The sequence below is a fragment of the Melopsittacus undulatus genome, chromosome 13, assembly GCF_012275295.1.
Source record: "Melopsittacus undulatus isolate bMelUnd1 chromosome 13, bMelUnd1.mat.Z, whole genome shotgun sequence".
NCBI classification, from domain to species: Eukaryota; Metazoa; Chordata; class Aves; order Psittaciformes; family Psittaculidae; genus Melopsittacus; species Melopsittacus undulatus.
Genome location: NC_047539.1, coordinates 9302570 through 9322141, shown reverse-complemented (window position 1 = coordinate 9322141; position 19572 = coordinate 9302570). Strand labels below are relative to the sequence as shown.

Here is a 19572-nt window from a genome sequence, read left to right as displayed (position 1 = left end):
CCCCGGGAGTGATGGTGTCTGGGCAGTCGGTGGGTGCCCGGTGGTACCCCTGGTTCCATCCGCTCTGGGAAAGCATCTCAGGGTGAGAGGAGGCCCTGGACACTCTGTGAGGAGCTCACCCTGCCCTCGCTTTGTGTGGGTGACAAAGCGAGAGACACAGCGGCTGCAAACACCGGCACCAAATCTGTGTGGTCTTGACCTGCAAAGGAGAAAGGGCGCTGGTGCAGGGGTGGGTTAATGCAAATAACAGCATCCTTGGGAGCAGAGGATGCTGTGAGGGGAAGGATGGAGGGCTAGAATACCCCACATGGCTGGATGGCTGGCAAAGATGGATGTTTTCCACCCTTTCTGTATTATGCGTCAGTCCCAGATTTGTCAGGGATTTCCCTGGCAGTAAATGCCATCTACGGGGCACACCCAGCACCTTCTGCCTCTCCAAAAGGTGCCTAAGGAGCAGTGGGGTAACCACCAGGGCTGGGGGTAAAACGCTTAGATGCGAATTTGGGTGGGGAGAGTTGTTCATGCGTCAGTTACTGCTGGGTTTCATTTAAACCTTCTTTGACTGATGGTACTGCTGTGCTCTCCCTCCACACGTGATGGGTGCCGACAGAGAAGGGGTATGTGCTACTCCGCGGGGGAGCCAGAGCAGGAAAAGCCACCGAGAGCGGGGATGCTGTTGGGAGAAGCAGGATTCCTTCAGAGGACATCGCAGCAGGCCTTCTCTTGGCAACGGGAACATCTGTTGGATATTAAAGCCAAGATGCCTGACACCGTCAGCACTTTAAAGAGGCTCCTTTGCTGAGCAAAGAGCTCTCTCTCCTGGCTGCAGCAAGCTTTCCTCTGCTCATTGCCCGGCTCCCTTGTCCCGCCTGGGGATTAAAGGAGGAGGAGGAGACCCTGGAGAGGGACTGGCACAGGGGAGCAGAGGGTTGAGGTGGTTGTTCTCTCTCATATTGCATGGTTGAAATGTCCCCCCGCAGGGAAAGAGCGCAGACTGCCCTGTGTTGGCAGGCAGTGCTGGAGCTCGGCTGGGAGCACTGGGAGGGAAGCAGCAGGGCTGGAGGAGCTCTGTGGGGGCTCAGCACTGCAGGAACGCACACAGTGCAATTTGCCCTATCCAAGAATCTGCCGGCTGTGATGTGTGTGGCTGTAAAACCCAGCCTGATTCCTGCAGCAATTCCAGTTTGCTGAGCCTCAGGCTGAAGGGAGCCCTCTCAACATCCCGGCCAGTCCGAGCTTTCTAAGCCAAAAGGTAGGGACCTTTTAAGTAAAATTCCCCCTTCCTCCCCACTCCTGGGATCATCCGGGAGTGCTCTATCAGCCTGTCCCAACAGAGCCACTTTGCCACAGTCAGAGAGAAACTGCAGACAGATGGGTGGGTTTTATGCAAGCCAGCATCTGTCTCCCCTCCCAGCCTCACAAATCTGCTGGGCACATCGGCACCAATGAGCTTAGCAGCCAAAGTCCCAGGGCACCAACCTTCCCCTGGTTCTGCTCCCCTTCTTCCCCAGTGGGAGCCAGAGCAACCAGCCAGCCAGAGGCTTTAGTGTGATCCCCGCAGCCCATCTGTCCACCCCACACACATTAACATCAGTGCTGCAGTACTGGGTTTATAAGCCATGTTTTCTCACAGAGCAAGCAAGAGAGAATAAATAACAGTGATAACCAGCAATGGTGAGACCTTGCAACAGGAAACACGAAGCTGCCACTTCCAGAGGACTTTCCACGTTCCCCAGTGTTATGACAGAGCAGAGACCCACAGCAGGGTCCTGTATGGGGGCTCACAGCTCTTCCTGCAGTGCTTCTCTCGCACACAACAGCCCCTTCCCGCTCCCCCCATGTGTCCCGTGGATCCATTACCTTCCCAGCACCATCTCTCCACCCCATCCCAACGGGTCAGTGGATAGGGAGGCATTGCTGGTGTCCCCAGCTCTGGCAATAGCCCAGCTGCCAGGGGATGGCCCCGGACAGGGGGTCTTGCAGGCTGCCCGTGTATCTCTGCTGGCAGGCACCTCGCAGCCCAGGGTGGTGGGTCCCGCTGGAGCAATAGGCAGGGCTAGGCATTGAGCGATCCTCCTTCAGGCTCTCGTAGTGATGGAGCTGCCTCTCGGGGGAAAACACAGTGTAGAGAGGGGATGGAGGGCAGCGCTGCAAAGCGGCTGTGGAACCAGGCTCCCATGGCAACTGGTGACGGCTGGGCTTCACCCCTGGCTCCTGCACAGGGACCCCGGCCCGGCTGCGACACTCGGAGTGCCAGCAGCAGCCGGCACCATGCAGGGACAGGGACAGAGCCGTGATCCTGTTGATGGCTCGCCGCAGGGTAGCGATTTTAGAAAGCCTTTTGCCCCCCAGGTCGTGTTTGAGGGCCAGCCGCAGGGCATTGAAGGCTTGGTTGTAGTCTAGGATCCTCTTGCGCTCTCTGACGTTGGCAGCCATCCTCCTGGCTTTGGAGCGCACCGGCCTGCTCCTCTTCCTCACCTTCATCCCTTCAGCATCACCCAGGCAGGTGGCTGCTTTCCCGCTTCGGGAGACCCACAAACCCTGCCCATAGCACGCCTGGGGTGTGCTCCCTGCTTCCAGCTCCTCTTCCGAGCTGTCGGGCTCTGGCTCTGTGCCTTTCCCCATGGCCGCTCCGGACATGGCTGTGGTGAGGGGGAGCAGGAGAGGTGCTGCTGTGGTCCTGCCTCCTGTGAGATATGGGAGGCACTCCTCCAGCGACACACAGCCGCCTCTAAAACCCCCCCATGGGCTCATCACGTGGCTGCATCCCGACCCTCCTCACCTCACCTGCCTGCAGGTGTGCTGCCTGGCCCAGGGGCACCGGGCGAGTCCGGCCTGGCCTCTGCCTGCAGGGATGCTCCTGAGCATGGTGCTGGGATGGAGCCTGGGACACCAGCTCTGGGGTGCTCAGAGGTTGCAGTGGGATGCTCACAGGGGGAAGCACCTCTATCAAACACACATTGCAGTGGCTGCTTTAGTCTCTGCTAAGAGTTTGGGCAATGCAGGGGTTCCTTCGATGCTCTGGCCTCTCCTCTGCTGGGTGAGCCTGTGACAGGTAATTCCTGGGGTTTATGTGGTGCTGTTGGACAGCTGTGGGACAGAACCACCCTGGGGCTTGGGCTGTGCTCCCACACACTCACTGCTGCTGCAGCATCTCTTTTTTCCCAGCTAGGGGAAACTGCAGCACAGAGTAATGAAGTTACTGAGGAGAAGACAAAAGAACTCCTGCCCCAGGAACGGGGCTGGAGCACGGAGATGCTTTTGAGACAGTGCCTTTGAGCTGTTCCATGCAGCTGCAGCCCAGGGAGCATCCATGGTGGGCACAGAGATAGGTGGGTGCCTGGGTAGGAGCAGCCTGCATGAGACAGGGGAGGAATGTGGGGGACTTGGCACGCCTCTGCCCTCAGAGCAGAAAGCAGGAATGTGGCAGGGGGGATTGGGGCTGGTGATAAAAGAGCTAAAGTGTTACCTGCCTCCAGAGCCTTCCTGTCCTTTCCCAGCAGAGAGAAGGAGCCTGGGGGCAGAGCTGTCTGGGCTGGTGCTGCTGGGCCTGCCCGGCACTTACTCTGGGGAAGAGGATGCTGAAAGCAGCTCCTTGTTCTTTGCATCCATCTCCAGGCCAGTGGGACACAAGGACTTGCCAGGTGCAAGTCTGGAGGCCATGCGGAGGGCCAGGTCCCTGTCCCCCTGACCATTACATGAGTTTGTCCATCATTTCATTAGCGAGCAGTTGCTAAATGCTTTCCTGTGCAAGGGGTAATGCTATGAAAAATAGCCCAGGAGTAGGTCTGACAAATTGTTGGGGTGACTGGTGCCAAACCAGAGCCCTGGGAGAATGTGCCCCCCTCGATTCATCCCTTCCTATCCTATTGTCCCTGTTCACATTTGATCAATAGCCACAATTAGCAGGGGGCTATTTGTCTATTGCCCTTCTCCTCTCTTGGTTCTTTGAAGTTGGAGCTAATTTAGGTGCCTCTGCTCCAGGAACCCAATAAATCAGGAGCCAGGGCCTCGGGGATAGGGGAGGACCAGGCAACAGGACTTCAAAGGGAAGTGAAGCTTGCACATATTTCTGAGCACTCACCTGTGCTCACTATGGCTCCCTTGTTCTCCCCAGCAGCCCTCTGGCTGTCAGGTCTTGCTCTGCCCAGGAGTGGATGCTCCTCCAGCCACTGACTTACCCATTGAGCTCAGGTCAGGAGTGAGGAGCTCTTCGGGATGCTTGAATGCCAGCAGGATGTGCATGCCAGTCCCACTTAGGGATATACCTGTCCAAAACCCAGCTAAGCAAGATCTATCCCTGCCATGGGGGTGGTTCTGATGAAGTCAGGAGGTGCAATACAGAGCAGACATGGAGGGGACTGAGCTGGGCACAAATCCAGTCTCTGCTTGGGCAGAGACAGGGGCAGAGGGCAGGCAGCAGTGCTGGGCCTGCCCCCTCCTGCCCAGAGCCCCTGTGAAATGCTACTGGGAATTCCCAGCATCTTGGCTTCTGGGATTCAGCCCCAGCTCTCGGAAGCAGGCAAGGGCAGACCATAAATCATGGGCCATGGGATGCCACCCGCTGCCTGTAATTAGTGCATCCCGCTGGGCTGTCCCCACCTCATCCTGGATGCTTCCTACCTAGGTGCCCATTACAGGGTGGGAGGCCAGCAGGAACGCCCATCCAGGCCCTGCTCCCTCGGCCCCTGCTGATTTATTGCTGTGCTCTGGAGAGATTTATGGGCTGAGATGGGGAGCCAGAAATGGGCTGCAAAGGCTCTGCCGGGCCCTTCTGCCTGACAGATGATGAAAGAGCTGTAATTATCTGTCGCCATGCATAAATCAGGCCACTCACGGCACCCCCCTTCCTCCTCGCCAGCCTCCAGAGAAGGGTTTGACCCCCAGGGATACCCCATCTCCCCAGCACGTGTCACTGGGGCACTGCTCACTGGTGGGCACCTGCCCATCCTGGGCAGCATCTTCACATGCTCATGGGTCCCACAGACCAAAGTGTTGTGTGTCTTCACCCCCAACACTACTGCTGAGGGGGGCTGCAGCATCTGCAAAGAGCCCTGGTCTGGCTGCTTCTCACCCACGTCCATCCAGCACCCCAAATTGCTGCCACTTCCTGGTGACAGCTGATGGGACCACTGGGAGATGAATAGCACTCACTGGAGGTGAAACCTCGATGGGGTGGTGAGAAGGCAGCCAATATGGGCTGGGGGCTGCCTGGCTCCTGGCAGTGTCCCAACACCATCCATCCTCCTCCGGAAGGCTGCACCTCGGGAAGGGAGACACAGCTGTGCTGGAGGGGCACCATGGAAAGGGAACTGGTGGTGCTGAGGCGTGAGAGCCAGGAACTGGGTTGCAGGGAGATGCCCACCCTTTGTGCTGGCCCCTACTTTTGTGTGGTGATAGAGGAGAAGGAAGAGGCAGTTGTGACACTGCCTGCACCCTGTGGGTGAATAAATAGGGTGCTTTGTTCTTGCTGGGGCAGGGCCAGGTGGCAGAAGGGACACAGGCTTGTGAATCAGCCACAGCCAGCCATCGTACAGTGCATGGGAGGAGGCAGGGGAAGGCTGCACTGCCTGAAGGCTCCTGCCTCTGCCACTGGCACCCTTTGAGGTCTCTGCCCCAGTTGCATGGTAGGAGGAAACCACCATGGGTTGGAAAGCTTCATCCTGTGGGGTGGGATTGAGCTGGACACACGTGTTGCCCTGGCAGCTGAAATGCAGCAGGCACACACACCATGACAGAGAGTGGGCAAAAAGCCTCACGTGGGCTTTCATCACCCACCACAGGAGTTTGTGTCCATCCTGAGGCCAACAGAGCAGGCAGAGCATCGCTGGTCATAGGATCAGGATGGCCAGCAGATGCGCACACGGTGGCTGGGGAAGGGCAGTTCAGCTCCCCCGCGCCTTCAAGGCACAGTTGCTGCTGGCTCGGGGAGCGGTTTCTCGCAGCGTGTGGGATTATTTGTGCCATTCGCTGTCGCTCTGTTGGCTGCTCCGCCGCTGCCGCACCAGGCGCACAGCATCCTGCGGAGGTGCGGATGGAGGAACCGGCAGTCCGAGCAGCCGGTAACACAGCCCCGGTTCGGGCTCCCCAGCTCCGTCCCATATGAAGCCCGCTTGGGACACCCCAGGCACAGAGCGGCGGAGGTAACCGGTGCCCGAGCGCTGCCTCCCCCGGCGGCCGGAGCCGAGCCGGGGGCGGTGTCCGCGCTGCTCCCCGCCCCGGCAGGGCCGGGCCGAGGCGGGGCGGGCCGGGGGCGGACCCCGACGTCAGGCCCCGCGGCGGCGGCGGGGGGCGGAAGGCGGCGGGGGGGAAACTTCGGTGCGGGGCGGGGATGGCGGCGAACGAGGCGGCTCGGGCGGACTTCGCTCGGCACTGGCAGGAGGAGTTCCCCGGGGAGCCCGCGCCCCGCATGGAGCTGGGCTCGGTGCGGGCCATGGAGCGGGAGCTGGAGCGGTGCCGCCGCCACCTGCGCCGCCTGCAGCGGGCGCTGGCCGAGGAGCGGTTCAAGGTGGGGTACCTGGAGGCGGCTCTGGCCCGGGCTCCCCCCCCCCCCTCCGCCGCCGCCGCCCCTGCCCAGCGCCCCCCGCACAGCGCCCGGCCCCGGCAGCTCCCCGGAGGGAGGCAGCGGCCACAGCTCGGACGCGGAGGACGGCTCCTCGGCAGGTGGGTGCCGCGGGGCATCCCCCAACGCGGACTGGGGCGTCCCCAGCCCCGGTGCCAGCCCCAGCGCATGGGCGAGGGCATCCCCAGCCCTGCTGCTGTCCGCCCTGAGCTCCCGTGCGTGCCGAAGGCACAGTCAAGGGCACAGCGTGGTGCTCCATCCCCATTTCCCCATACCATGCCACGCTGCTGCTGAGGTCATCCCAAGGCCCTGTGTTGGCCCTGTCACACAACCACTGCACCCCATGCTGTGGCATGGCAGAGGATCTGACGGTCTCCCCAGGCTGTCCCCATCACACAGCCAGGGGGTCCCTTGTCATTGCATGAGTGAGGTCACCTTAAGCCCTTGTGCCACCCCCATCAAACATCTAATGCCACCTGCAGCCCTTGTGCTGTCCCCATCCCACCACTAAGGTCACCCCAAAAGCTCCTGTGTCATCCCTGTCCCACTTCCAAGGACATCCCATGCCAAGGCCTCATCCTTGACCAGAGCATGTCCATCCTCTATAGCAGGCTTTTGATGATGTGCTACTGGCCCAGCTCTGGGGCTGGGACACTGAGAGAGTCACTTTCTCAAGGTGTAACCTGGCTCATGGGGACACCTTTGCTCAGGTGACACCCTGTGACATCCCATGGAGAAGTCCTGGAGCAGCTGGAGCAGCAGCATGCCAGGGTGATGAGGTGTCCCGGGGTGTTCCACTGGGCGGATTGAGGACGGTGTTGTTTTGCAAGTGACTGGCTGTTCTGTGGCACTGACGGCGCAGCCGGTGAGTGCTGTCACCCGTCACGCTGTCCTACTTCCAGCGGCCTGCAAGTTGTTATTGCATCAGCTTTAAACCAGGTTCAGGTGCTGTCCTGACAGCTAGAGAATGTCACTTCTTACATTGCTAATTCTGCAGTTGACTGGGGTTAATTTTGCTCTTGCTCGATGGTTTAGGGTGGTGGTTTTTCCCCGAGGCTCTATCATGCTTGTTTAAGGTTGCCTGGGTAGAAAGTGCTCTGATCTCAAACTGAGCTTAATATTTAGTGTAATTTGTATTTATTGCAGTAGGCTGCAGGGCTGCAGAAGAGCTCAGTTTCTATTTTACCTTCTTGAGCTGAGTGTCCAAAGTATGTGGCTGCTCTTGGTGTTGTCTCTGTGCTGTTCTGAGCTCACTCACACGTGTGTCTGTGCTTCTCCCCAGTTGATGGGGACCAGCCGTGGGATCCTTCTCTCAGCCCCATGGTGAAGACCAAGGACACTTGATGTGCTGCCCTTAAATGGCCACCCAAGTCCCTCTCCATTACCCCATCAGTGGGCAGTGGTTGTAGTTTCTGGATCGCTGCTCAGCAGCCAAGGGGAATCAAGGGCATCGGAGCAACCAAGCACAAATCCTTCTGATTTACACTCGGATCTTGTATTTTATTTATTCAGGGCAATGCTCCTGAATGCTTCCAAACACCCAGGACTGTGCAAGGGATCCTTGTTAAAGGGGCTTCCTTGGAGCACAGCGTAAGCCTCTGAGGGTCCTGGCTTCATAAGCCAGAGGTGTCCCCCAGCCCCAGGCCATGGCTGGACCAAGACCTTTGCAGCTGCTTGGGGTGAGTCTTTTGGGCAAGACCTTGAAATCCAAGTTTGCATCTGCTGTGGTTAAATGTGGCCTCTTCCTCATCTTCTTCCCCACACGGGTCTTCATCACAGTCTCATCCCCTGCACCAAGCACCCAGCTCCTTGCTCCATGGCACAGCCAGGCTCTGTTGGCTCATGGCTGCTACAATGAGCTTTCCCCAGCCTTTTCCCAGGCCTTTCCCAAGAATCAGCACTTTCCTTTGTTGTACGTGAATAAGGGAGCTTGTGTGTGCTGATGGTGCTGACATTTAAAAGCAGAATTGGAGAGTCCTGTAAGATGCATGTGGTCATTGCTCAGATCCTTCTTCCTCCGGACACTTGGTTAACTTTGTGCTCCACTTGTTTCCTTCTCACTTCTCTTTAGTTTTCAGATATAATTAACACCTCCTGATGGCAGTGCTGTTTGCTTCTCCAGGTGGTGTGTAACTTGGTTAGCATTGTTCTACCTGGCTCCCTCTGTTTTAAGGTGAATTTGGGAGCTTAATGGCACCATGGCTGTGGCTGAACGTGGTTGTTTCACTGTAACCTATAGCAGCACTGTCTGGACAGCAAGTGAAGGAGTATTGAATATTGTCTTTATGGGGATTACTGGGGAAAGACAGTAGCTTTAAGTAGCTTGTGATTAATCTGATTTGAAGTGAGGAAATCTGCAAGATGCCTGTTTGTGGCTATTGCATGAGAGCAGCGCGTGTGACAGCCAGATACATGATCCTGGCATCTGAGATAACGCCTGTGCCAGCTCACCCGGGACCAACAAAATCTGAGCATCAGCCACCAGATGGCTAAAAACGAAGCGTGGAAAGGACTAAAATTCCCTTCATCTCGGGCCTCACCTCTCCCTGTGGCCAAACACGCAGCTGGCCTCACAGCTGAGCACACACAGTGCTGTGTGCGGCCGTGCCGGTGGTGCTCGGGGTGTGCTAGATGCTGCCTCCATCACGTCACCTCCCTTTTGCCACAGCATGAGTCTGGGGTGAAGGGTCTGGTGCTGTGGGTTGGTACCCACAAGGAAAGGGTGAGATGAGTGTGCAGGAGGTGACTTGCTGGTGACCAAGAGGAAGGATGCAGTGATGCTCTTCAGGATGTGCTTTGTGTCCAGCAGCTGGGTAGCATGCACAGAGGTGGAGTAAGCTCAAGGGCTGGATGTCCCTGCTTTGCCCTTAGGAAGTGGAGAAAGAAGCTGGCTTTGCCATGGAGCTGGGATGCTGCAGGAGCTCCTAAAGCTCCTCTGAAGGCTGCTGGGCTTTGGAGCTCCCCAACCTGCCCTTTGCAGCACTCTGCACCCCAGAAATGTGAGCTCTGGGGTGGGAAGCGCTGACATAGCTGGAATAGTCCATGATGGGGTTAGCTAGCAGATCTGGTTACAGCTGTGCCTGTGAGCTGTGCTGTAAATGAAATCCCCAGCCCTCTGTTTAGCTGGAATTACACTTTCTGTCATGGAAAGATCCTGAAGTCACGTGGGCTGTTCTGTTCACCGCCTTACCTTGGGAAATGGGAAGGGAGGCTGCGGGTCCCTGCCTCAAGTGAACACAGAAATGCGGCAGCATCAGTGTGAACCAAAGGGCTGAGATGGGGAACAGGACCTGGGGCATCTGAGTCCCCCCATCTCATCCCTGCATGCCTGGCTGAGGGCTGGATTGCCATGGGTGTCATGCTGGGAGCTCCTGGCATGGTTTTGGTGAAGGCAGGGCTTGTTCTTGCTGCTCCATCCCTGCTTTAAGCTGATGCTGCTGCTGGCAAATACACGATATTGCGAAAGTGGCATCTCTGTCCTGGAGAAACTCCTCTGCAGCTGGGGATGATGGAGCAGCGCTGCAGGTAGGACCGTGTCCTGTGGTACTGAGCCACCCTTAGGCCTTGTAGTTCCTTGTCTCTTTCTTGGAAAACCCATTAAAACCCCAGCAAAAGGAGAATAGAGAATAGCGAGCGAAGTCCAGAGTTTATCCCAGCGCATCTCTTACTGTCTGGAGTAGGTTGCTGTGTCCAAGAGGTGAAGGAGCAGTGATCTCACAGCGCCTGGGAAGGTGCCGTATTGCGTTGTCTGTGCATTTATTTCCCCTCCTTCAGCACCACAAGGGGACCTGGGGGTCTGTGCTGGAGCAGGGAGGTGCATGTGTGGGGGTTATCCCTCTCCAGGAGCCCATCTACCACTTCTGTGTCCTTATAGTGATTTTTTATACTTCCTTGTATTTCCCCATTGCTGGGAAGTGCTTTTTTGGCTCTGAAGATGCGGAAAGTTCCTCTTCTGGCTGGAGAAAGCCAGGCAGAGCCTCAGTGTTTAATTTTAACCTCTTAGTCGAGGACAAAACCACAGTGTGTGTGTGTGTGTTTGCCTGCTGGGGACCTTTGAATCATCTCCATCTGCTCTGGGGCCCAGCAGCATTTCAGGAGGTGGCTTTTCTCCACGACAAATGATGGCAGCATTGACAAGAACCCCTGTGTGTTGTGGGGCTGCCTCCCCAGAGAGCGCTGGTGCCTGAGATGGGGTCTGCAGGGTTAATGCTGGGGCAGGTTGGCACTGCTGAAGAAAATCATAAATGAATGCAGAAGTTCATGGGGCTAAAAAGCTTTTGAGTAGAACAGTTTAAAAGCAGAGCTTTTAAATGAGAGCAGTAAGTGCTGGTTGCTGGAGTAACTTCCTTGTGATGGGCAAATAGCAGAGGGCTTGTGAAGGAGCTGGAAGAGCAAAGGGGAAGCTCTAGGGCAGCGGACGCAGCATCTGCTGGGTGGAGGAGCAGTGCTTCCAGGAGCCAGCACCCTGGGAATGCTGAGCAGGATGGATGCGTGGTGGGACTGGGATCCCTGTCACCAGGCAGGGGGACAGTGGGTGAGTGAGCCCTGGTGCTCGTGTCTCTATGGCTGGGTTTGGCTTTCCCCTGTGCTACTCCCCTCTGCCACAGCCCTTGCATCAGCTGAATGTGGTTGCAGTGGGAATCCAGCTGCCGCCCAGCATCATGAACCTGTATTTCCTCTAAACCAGATCCTCAACATCAGTGTGAGCATTCCCAGGGTGGCTTCCTCTTCTCCCTGGCATAGCTGTGGTTCTTGCTTTCATCAGCCCAGACATGGTGACATCTCTCAGACAGGTCTAGCTCCAGCATCCCTGCCAACCCTGTGTGCCATTGGCTGAGCATGGTCCCAGTGGTTGGGTATTTGGCCCCCAGCAACTGGGGCAGAGTCGATGCTGAGCTCCCCCAGCTCAGCAGCACTCAGGCGGTGGGCAGTAGTGATGGACTCTATCAGCCCCGGTGCCCTGCAGAAGGGAAGGAGGGACACAGTTCATCTTTGGGTTCCAGCAGTGCCATGGGCTGTACCTGCCATGGGGCAAGCACTTTGGCTTGGCAGTGGCCCTGGGCCCCCAGGCTTGGTGCAGTGATGGTCACTTGTGGGGCAATTGGTCGTCCCCAGGTAGGAGCAGCAGCAGCAGCAGCAGGGCACAGAAGAAGCCCTCATTAGGTGGCTGGCTCCAGCCAGAAGTGCCCTGCGGGGCCTGAATACATTTGCATTATAAGTCTATTGAAATCTGGTTTGGTTTTTCTTTTCCCCTGGAAAGACACTTCTGTGCAGTGGGGCTCTTTGTTTGGCTGATTCCTCCTCCCCTCCTGCCCTGAGTGGCCAGTGATGCTGCCAGTTGGGATCCCAGTGGATGGCTCTGCTCTCTCTGCTGCTGGATGCTGGTCTGCTGTGGCCAGCCCTGCAGCAGTGAACAGCAGGAGGTGCTTTCCCCCATGCTGACTTTTCCCTGTGCTTCCCTTGGGTTAGAGAGAAGGAAACCTGCTTTAGCCAAGGCAGCTCACTGAAGTGTGCATCCATCCCAGCAAAACACTGCCTGTGTCCTGCTTCATGGCACGGCTGTGTTTGTCCCACTGAGCAGGCACTGGGAGGTTGGCCAGGGCTGAGCAGCAGGAGGGAGCACACAGATCTTGCTGCATCCTCCAGAGACGTCTTCAGATTGACTTGGCTTTCCCACCCCTTGTTACTTTATCAGTGTTTGCTAAGCGGGATAATTTGCATATGTAGATCAGTAGATCAGCAGCAGCACTTCTTGGCTCTCTTGGCTGTAGCCTGAGCAGAATCACAGAGGATGTCCTGCAGATCTGCCCCGAGATAAATCCCAGTTCAGGGATTGTTTGAAGCTCTGGCACACAGGGAGAGCTTTGTGCTTGGACCAGGGCTTTCTGCCATGGGTGGGTTTTGTTCTGACACCGAACCAACACCTCTTCCTGATCCTGTGCAGGTCCTGTGTTGGGAAGCAAACCTGGCCGAGCTGTCTTGGCGGTGCTGGCACTGGGGCTGGCTGGGAGAGGAGCAGCCTGGGGCTCTAGTGCTGGCAGATACGGCCACAATCTCCTCCCTCTCAGAAGAGAGACGTGATGCGATAGCTGGCTCAGGCCTTCATCTTCATCAGTCTTAGAGGCTTTTTCCTGCAAGCAGCCACCACCTTTCTTTCCTTCTTTGTCTGGTATCTTGAGAAGCCAAGCTGCTGCGCTCGGTCTCTGCCCTCTTCCCCATGTGTGCTGAGGGGGGAACCTGCTCAGTTTTGGCTTCCTGCTTGGCTCCCTGCAGAGTGGGGAGGTGCAGGACCATGCCCTGGGACTGTGAGTGGAGTTTAGAGCTGATGCAGTGCAGACCTCAGGGTTTCCATCCTGCAGGAGAGTGATGCTGGAGGAGAAGTTTAATGCTGAGCTGAATTGAGGAGCAGCACATTCAGGACAGCCAGCAGGAAGGATCTGCTGCTCTCCTTGGTGGAGAGGGTGGAAACGTCTAAGTTTATTCCTCTTTTCCCCCTCTGCAATCTATGGCAAGGGGAGGACTGCTGCTGTGCTCCAGTGGGGACAGCCCAGACCTCCCAAAGAGCCCAGCAAGGTGGGTGCTGAAGGAGCTTGGAAATGTGGACTCCTGGCTGGTGTCTGGCTTGGATTCTAACTTAAACAGAGGAGATTTAGGTTGGAGATAAACAATACGTTCTTTACTGTGAGAGTGGTGACACACGGGAGCAGGCTGCCCAAGCAAGTTGTGAATGCTCCATCCCTGGCAGTGTTCAAGGCCAGCTTGGATGGGGCTTGGAGCAAGCTGCTCTAGTGTGAGGCATCCCTGCCCATGGCAGGGGTTGGAACTGGATAATTGTAAGGTCCTTTCCAACACAAACCATTCTATGATTCTATGATCTTCCACCACCAGCCCCAGCCTGGCCTTAGACAAGCACCGGGGCTCGTGTGGCCATGGCTGGAAGAGTCTCTTGCACAAGAGTCCCTAAATAGCAACGTGTGGGCTGGTGGGCAGCGGCTAGACAGGCGCCAGGCGGGCAGTGTGGGGCTGCCCCATTGCAGGGAGGAGCTGTGGGACGTGGGATTTGGCTCTTGCTGCAGCGATGCTCCCAGCTGGAGCTGTGCTGTGGTTGGAGCTGGGGGCGGAGAGCATGAGTGGCAGCATCTCCTCACAGCCAGGGCTGCTCTGTGGGTTCTCCCCCCAGCCCTGTGGAGAGGAAGGAGGTTAAGCTATTTTGCTAGTTTGGGGGTTTTGCTGTCGTTGTTTTGGCAAACATGAAAATGGCACAAAAACCAAAGTGAAAAACACAGCTCAGTGGTTTGGTGGGGCTGTTTTGTGTGCAAGGGTTGGTGTGTGCAGCCAGGTAAGGCCCATCAGCTGCAGCACAGTTTGAGCATCCCAGTGCACGGGGAGGCTTCCTGGGACACCCACCCGACCAGGCTATGGGGCACATGTCAGCTTGGTCCTCCTGGGCTGTGGTGTTACACTGGAGGTGACCAGCCAGTGAATGGGCAGGAGTGGCCAGGAAGTGTGTCTGGCAGGGGAAAGAACATGGAAAACGTCTGGAGTGCATGCAATGATCTGTGCATGGAAAACCAACCACCCCATGGCTCTGCAGCCACTGTGATGGAGGGGGAGCAGCTGCACCTTGTGCTGCTGGTGCTGATGCTACTCTTGCTGATGCTGCTACCACTGATGCTACTGTGGTGTCCCCAGAGCGTGGTTTCCTGCTGTGAATAGGGTTAATGTGCTCAGCCAAACCACTGTCACCTTCCTGGTGGCTCACTGTGCTGGGTGGCAGGGCCTTGTGCTGAGAGGGGCTGTGAGGGCTGCAGGGTTTGGCTGTGGAAGATGGAGGGGACTCTCTATTGGAATCTTTAATGGATACTGCGAGGACAGGCCGTGGTACCTGGAGCCTAGGCAGGAGCAAATGGGTGAGTTGGTAGGAGACGGAGAGCAGCAGACACTGTCACATCGTGGCCACCCTTGGGCATGGCACTGCGCTAATGGCTTGAGGACAAGGGAGGTGCTGGCACCGGGCAGTGTAGGGGTGATGGTGCCCAGCAGCATCCCTTGAGGTGGCTGTGCGGGGCCCTGGGCTCCCCGAAGTACCTGGGATTGGGGCAGGTGAGGGGTGGGAAATAGCAGCTGTGTGGCTGCACCCTGTGACTCAGCACCCAGTGACTCACAGTGCGTAGGGTGGTGGCTGTGGCATGGGTCCTTGCCATGCCTGGGCTGGATACCGCCCGCAGCAGGCAGGAATGTGCCAGGGGCAGCAGTGGCTCCTCACCCTGGATGCCGGTGGCTCCATGTACCACAGCCTTGGCATTCCTGCGCTCCCCAAAATGTATTGGCTGCATGTCCAGGCAGCGTGGGCATACCTGGGAGCAGGGATCGGGTGGTGGCAGTGCCTTGGCAGCGTCCTCTCAGGTTTCCCAGACAGAGCAACTGCCGATGCCACCCATGTCCTGGCACTTCATGCTCCAGTGGCTCTACCTTCCCCTTCTGCCTGGCGGAGCATTATCCCTCCTGCCCTGTTCCCATCTGGCCCAGGCCCATTCAGGCAAGATGCAGCTGAGGGCACGGGCAGGGAATGCTGCCCACATTGCCGGGACAGGGGCAGCGGTGTCGGCACAGGCTGAACCAGGGCAGTCTCTGCACTTGAACGCTTGGCTGGCGCCCTGACATATTGGGGTTGATGACTCTGGCACTTTTATATTTCCTTTGGCTACATAGAGCTGGGGAGGGTGGTTTAACCCCTTCCTGTCTGTTCCCTGCTCTGCTGACCCTGGCTGTGTGGGGCAGGTCAGCTCCTGGAGGTCCTGGTTCCCCCCGCGGCTGCCAGAGCGAAGAGGAGCCTGTATCCTTCAGCCACACCGGTTTGAGGGACTGGTGAGGTTTTGATGGGGAGGGGGCACAGGGTGATAGGAAGGAGATAAAACCATGGCGGAAGGGTGATGATGCTGGACTCCCCTTTCCTCCTCACCTTCCTTCGGGCAGCCTGGGGCCGGCCCTATGCCCTTAACCAGCACCTTCCCCTCCTCCTGCTCCCCAGACCCCGCCGAGGGGCTGCGTGTCTGCGTGCGGGGGGGACGCTGAGCTGGGCTCCCCGCGGCAGTCAGGGGCGGGAGGCGGGACGCGCTGCCATTGCCAGGCAGCACCTCCTTCCCCGGGCACCCCTGGCAGCAGAGCCGCCGTGTGCCCGGCTCTGCCGTCCAACCCCGCCGGGGCCCGCAGCCCCCCGCCTCCCGCCCGCGCCCGCCGCCTTTGTTGTGCGATGAGAGCCGGCACAGCCCACTGAGCATGGAGCCGCTGAGCCACCGCGGCCTGCCGCGGCTCTCCTGGATCGACACCCTCTACAGCAGTACGTGGCCTGGGCTGGAGGGTGGTGCTGAGGGGGGGGCCGGGGTGCTGGGTCCCCGCTACCTGTTGTGTAATGCTGCGTCGCGCCGGGGAGGGATGCTGTGCGTGCTGGGGATGCTGTGCGGGGGGCTCCCCGGCTGGGCTGGTGCTGTGCTCCCCTCCCTGAGCATCCTGGTGGCAGGGCAGTCCTGACTGGAGTTGGTCCAGCATCCCCCCGTGTTCTGCATGAGCAGGATGGATGATGGTGGCCTCGGTGTGGTGGGTCTCGCTGGGGCTGGAGCAGCCTGACAGCCCATGGGGGTCCTTGGGGATGTGGATGTTTAATGCTCCGCGTCCCATCCCTATCCCTCTGTGGCGGTGAGAAGGCAGCTCTTCGCCAGCAGTGATTTTGCAGTGAGCTCCAAGGCACTGAGCAGAGGATGCTGTGGCAACACAGTGTCGGTACCCAGGGGCTGGGGGCGTCCTGCAGCATCCCAGGGGTGTGAATCCCTCCATCCCACAGATGGGCAGCAGGGAGGAATGAGCTCTGGAGCTGCGCTGGTCCTGATCCCATGGCAGCTCTCTCAGCAGCAGCCAAGGGAGCCAGAGACGTGTCTAGGGGATGTGGGGACTCAGTCTCAGGGTCCCTGTTGTTCATTCTGGGGGAGCATTGAGCTGCGTGGGCTCAGCCCTGGAGTTGGGTTTTGGAGTGCAGTGTTGAGCTCAGAGCCTGGTGTTTGTGGGGCAGTGAGGGATGGCTGTGTGGGAAGGTGGGATGATCCAGAGAAGGGGGAACGGTACCTCCTTCATGGACCTGGCATCTGCTGTTCCCTGGAGGGAGACAGGGGCTGCTGGGGGGGGCACGTCGCATAGGGCTGAGCTACCCCAAGTTTTCCAGCCCAAACACCAGAAGCCAGAGGGCCACATCCAGCAGCAGCAGTCCCAGGGTCCAGTGCAGCTTGTGCAGGCAGCTGGGATGGAGCCTGGAGGCCGCATCCAGCCCATCCGCACCCTCCTTCCCAGCCGCAGGCATCTCTGCAAAGCAGTGGCTCTGCCATCCTGAATCCTGCTCCAGCCACTCTTGCCAAGGTGCGGAGGAAGCTGCTTGGCATGTCCATGTTTCGGGGGATGTGGGACAGGGTCTGGCCTTCGTCACAGCAGGGAAGGTGGTGATGGTGTGGAGGAGATGCTGTTTGTGTTGAGCCACCCTTTGGAGGAGGCCCGCGGAGGCAGGTCCGAGGCCAGCTCACGCATCCCTGTTGTCATGGTGAATTTTCACCCAGGCACAGGGAAATTGTGGCGTTTCCCCAAAACCTCACAGGCTCCATGCGGATGTTGAGCTTTTCCTGGCAGTGGGATAGGATGGGCAAGCATTAGGGTGTGCTGATGCACTGCTGTGGTGCTGGGGAGCAGCACATATCTGTCTGGAAAGGGAAGAAAATGCCACCCTGAGCTGCTGTGACTGTGCTGCCTCTGCCTGGGCTGGGCAGGAGCCAGCCAATGCCCTTGGATGCGCTTCCTTTTGGAGACCATAGTGCTAGCATTAGCTGGGAAGATGTGGCAGAGCAGAAACATCCCTTTCCTGGGGAAAACAGTCCCCTGTGGGAATGTGTTTCTGGCCCTGTCACCTTCCTTGGTCCACATGCCAGCCCACAGTACCCCTGCCCTGATGGTGTCAGCATCCCATGGGCACCAACCCTTGCTGCATTGTGGGGCTGGATCCAGCTCAGGGTCAAGGGGCTCTGCTGGAGCTGGGGTTACAAGCCTGTTTCAGGTCAGGGTGTCCTCACCCTCCCATTGTGGCTCCCCTGGTCCAGGCCACCTCCCTCCCATTGGTCCCCACTCCTTGGGGTGGAGCAGGAGCACTTCCATGGCTGCTAAAAAACAGGAGCAAAAATAGCAGTGGGTTTTGGCACGGGCACAGGAACAGGCTGCAGGGGCAGTGCAGCTGCGGGAGGAGGAGGGAGGCGCTTGGCTTGGGCTGGCTGGGTGGCAGGAGCACCCCACAGGCAGGGAGATGCAGAGGCTGGACCCTCCATGTCCCCTCGCCCAGGAGTGTTCGCCTTGCCTATCCTGGTTGCTCGATGGTGCTTGGCTCCCTCCATGCAGTGGGTGCTGGAGAGATCCTGGCCTTCCCCATAAATACCGTGCGGAGCTGTAGGGACAGAGCTCCATCCTCCCTCCTGTGACTATTGCAGGCTCCTTCTCCTTGGGCGCCTGTTGGGGCACTGCCTGTACATCTCATCCCCAGCTCCATGCTGGGACCGGGATGTAGATCTGCTCCAACTGGGAGCAGTGGCTGCCTGAGAGCCAGATCATTCCTGCATCCCACAGGCCAGTCCCTTCCCTGTCTGTGCCATCGATGCCACCTTCTTCCCTGCAGGGCTGCGGGTGTCACCTCCCAGGGTCCCCAGCTGCCTCATTAGCACTGCGTTCCTCATTACCTTGCTGCCAAGTCAACCCAGCCTGGTTGCCAGGTCTCCTGCAATGCTGATGCCACTCTGGGTGCCCTGTTGCCCACCCTGCTGTTAAGTCTGGAGCTGCAGATCTTGGCCTTGGTGGAGGGGAGGCAGTGGAGCCTCCAAGTTGATGTGCCTGGTGGGGACCAGCAGCTTTGTCCCCTCTGCAGCTTGGCTCTCCTTAGACTGTGCCTGATGGGGAAAGGAGCTTGGGTGAGAGGTTGGGGTCTCTCTGGGGCATCCCCAGCTCAGGGGCAGTGCCTGGTTGAGCTCAGAGGTGCTGTGTGGAGTGGGTGTTTTGGGGAGGTGTCCATCATGGGAGGACACCAGCGCTAATGCACCTCATGCTGTCTTCTTTCTGGAGGTATTCCAGCTGGGACCCATCAAAAGCAGGAGGGACAAGGGACATCCCACCATGAGAAGGCAGAATAGGTTAAAGCCAGGGATCCCCTTTCCCTGGAAGCTGGGGACCAAGGGGGATCCCCATCGATGCCCATCCAGCTTGTTCATTTCCAGTCAGCTCCTGGGTTTGAACTGGGCTGCAGTGGCCAAGTGAAGGTGGTTCCCCAGCCTCTGCAGTGTGGTTATTAGTTACTAATTACACAGACCTAAGCAATTGTGTCCTGGGGTATCCTGACAGAGCTGCAATGCATTTGGCCCATGTCCGTGCTCTCCTCCCTCCCACCCCCAGATCCAGGATGGGACTCCCACCTCTCCCCACTGCCACCAGCAGGGCTCTCAGCCTGAGCAGGCTTCGCAATACTCTGATTTAAAGATTTATCCACTTCCAGTAGGAAGCCAAATGCAATATTCATGTGCTGAGCAGTGTCAGTGGGAGTCAGGGGACTCCTTGGCCAGGATGGCAGAGCTGTGGGGGCACAAAGTGTCAGTGGTGCAGCATCTGAAGTGACTGCTCCAGCCCCTGTGCCCCCCTTTTTGGCCAGGGTATCAGTCAGGGTCTTGTCTGGGTCTCCCTGCTGTCTGCACACAGGGGGTCAATGGGGACAGCCATGGAGCTGCTGGTTAAAGGGGAGTGAGGGACCTCCATAGAGTTGGGCCATTCCCACCGCCTCTTTGGGAGCTGCTGGGGGGGTCTTAGCCACAGGTCCCGGGGGGGGGGGGGGTTGCTGGCTGCACCCCACGGCTGCCCCTGCCGCAGCCATGCTCCCTTCCCCCTCCCCTTTGTCAGCATCTCGGGGCTGCTGCAGACACCTCTTCCTGCCGCCACCGAGC

The 19572-nt window shown here is 58.3% G+C and overlaps 2 protein-coding genes across 3 annotated transcripts in view; one reads left to right on the top strand and one right to left on the bottom strand.

Moving 5' to 3' along the window:
• Positions 1 to 1896: 1896 nt before the first annotated feature.
• Positions 1897 to 2625, bottom strand: BHLHA9 (basic helix-loop-helix family member a9). The gene is made up of 2 exons (XM_034068965.1): positions 2221 to 2625; positions 1897 to 2148 (listed from the first exon to the last, which is right to left on the bottom strand). Exons 1-2 carry the CDS (start codon positions 2623 to 2625, stop codon positions 1897 to 1899), a joined length of 657 nt encoding a protein of 218 aa, XP_033924856.1.
• Positions 2626 to 6553: 3928 nt separating this feature from the next.
• Positions 6554 to 19572, top strand: part of ABR (ABR activator of RhoGEF and GTPase) — a 38912-nt gene continuing 25893 nt past the window's right edge. The window contains exon 1 of one of the 2 annotated variants that reach the window (XM_034069041.1): positions 6554 to 6663. Coding sequence is in view for 1 of the 2 variants with exons in the window: in XM_034069039.1 (XP_033924930.1) it covers positions 15842 to 15902 (61 nt within the window). In the remaining variant the exon portion in view is untranslated. Of the gene's footprint in view, positions 6664 to 15841; positions 15903 to 19572 lie in introns of those variants that run through there. The other variant, XM_034069039.1, reaches the window with a different exon arrangement.

Coding starts and splice junctions, on each gene's coding strand:
- BHLHA9 (XM_034068965.1), bottom strand. CDS start 2,625: ATGGGGAAAGGCACAGAGCCAGAGCCCGACAGCTCGGAAGAGGAGCTG. Junction 2,149..2,220: donor GCAGCCGGGCCGGGGTCCCT/GTGCAGGAGCCA, acceptor GCCGCTTTGCAG/CGCTGCCCTCCATCCCCTCT.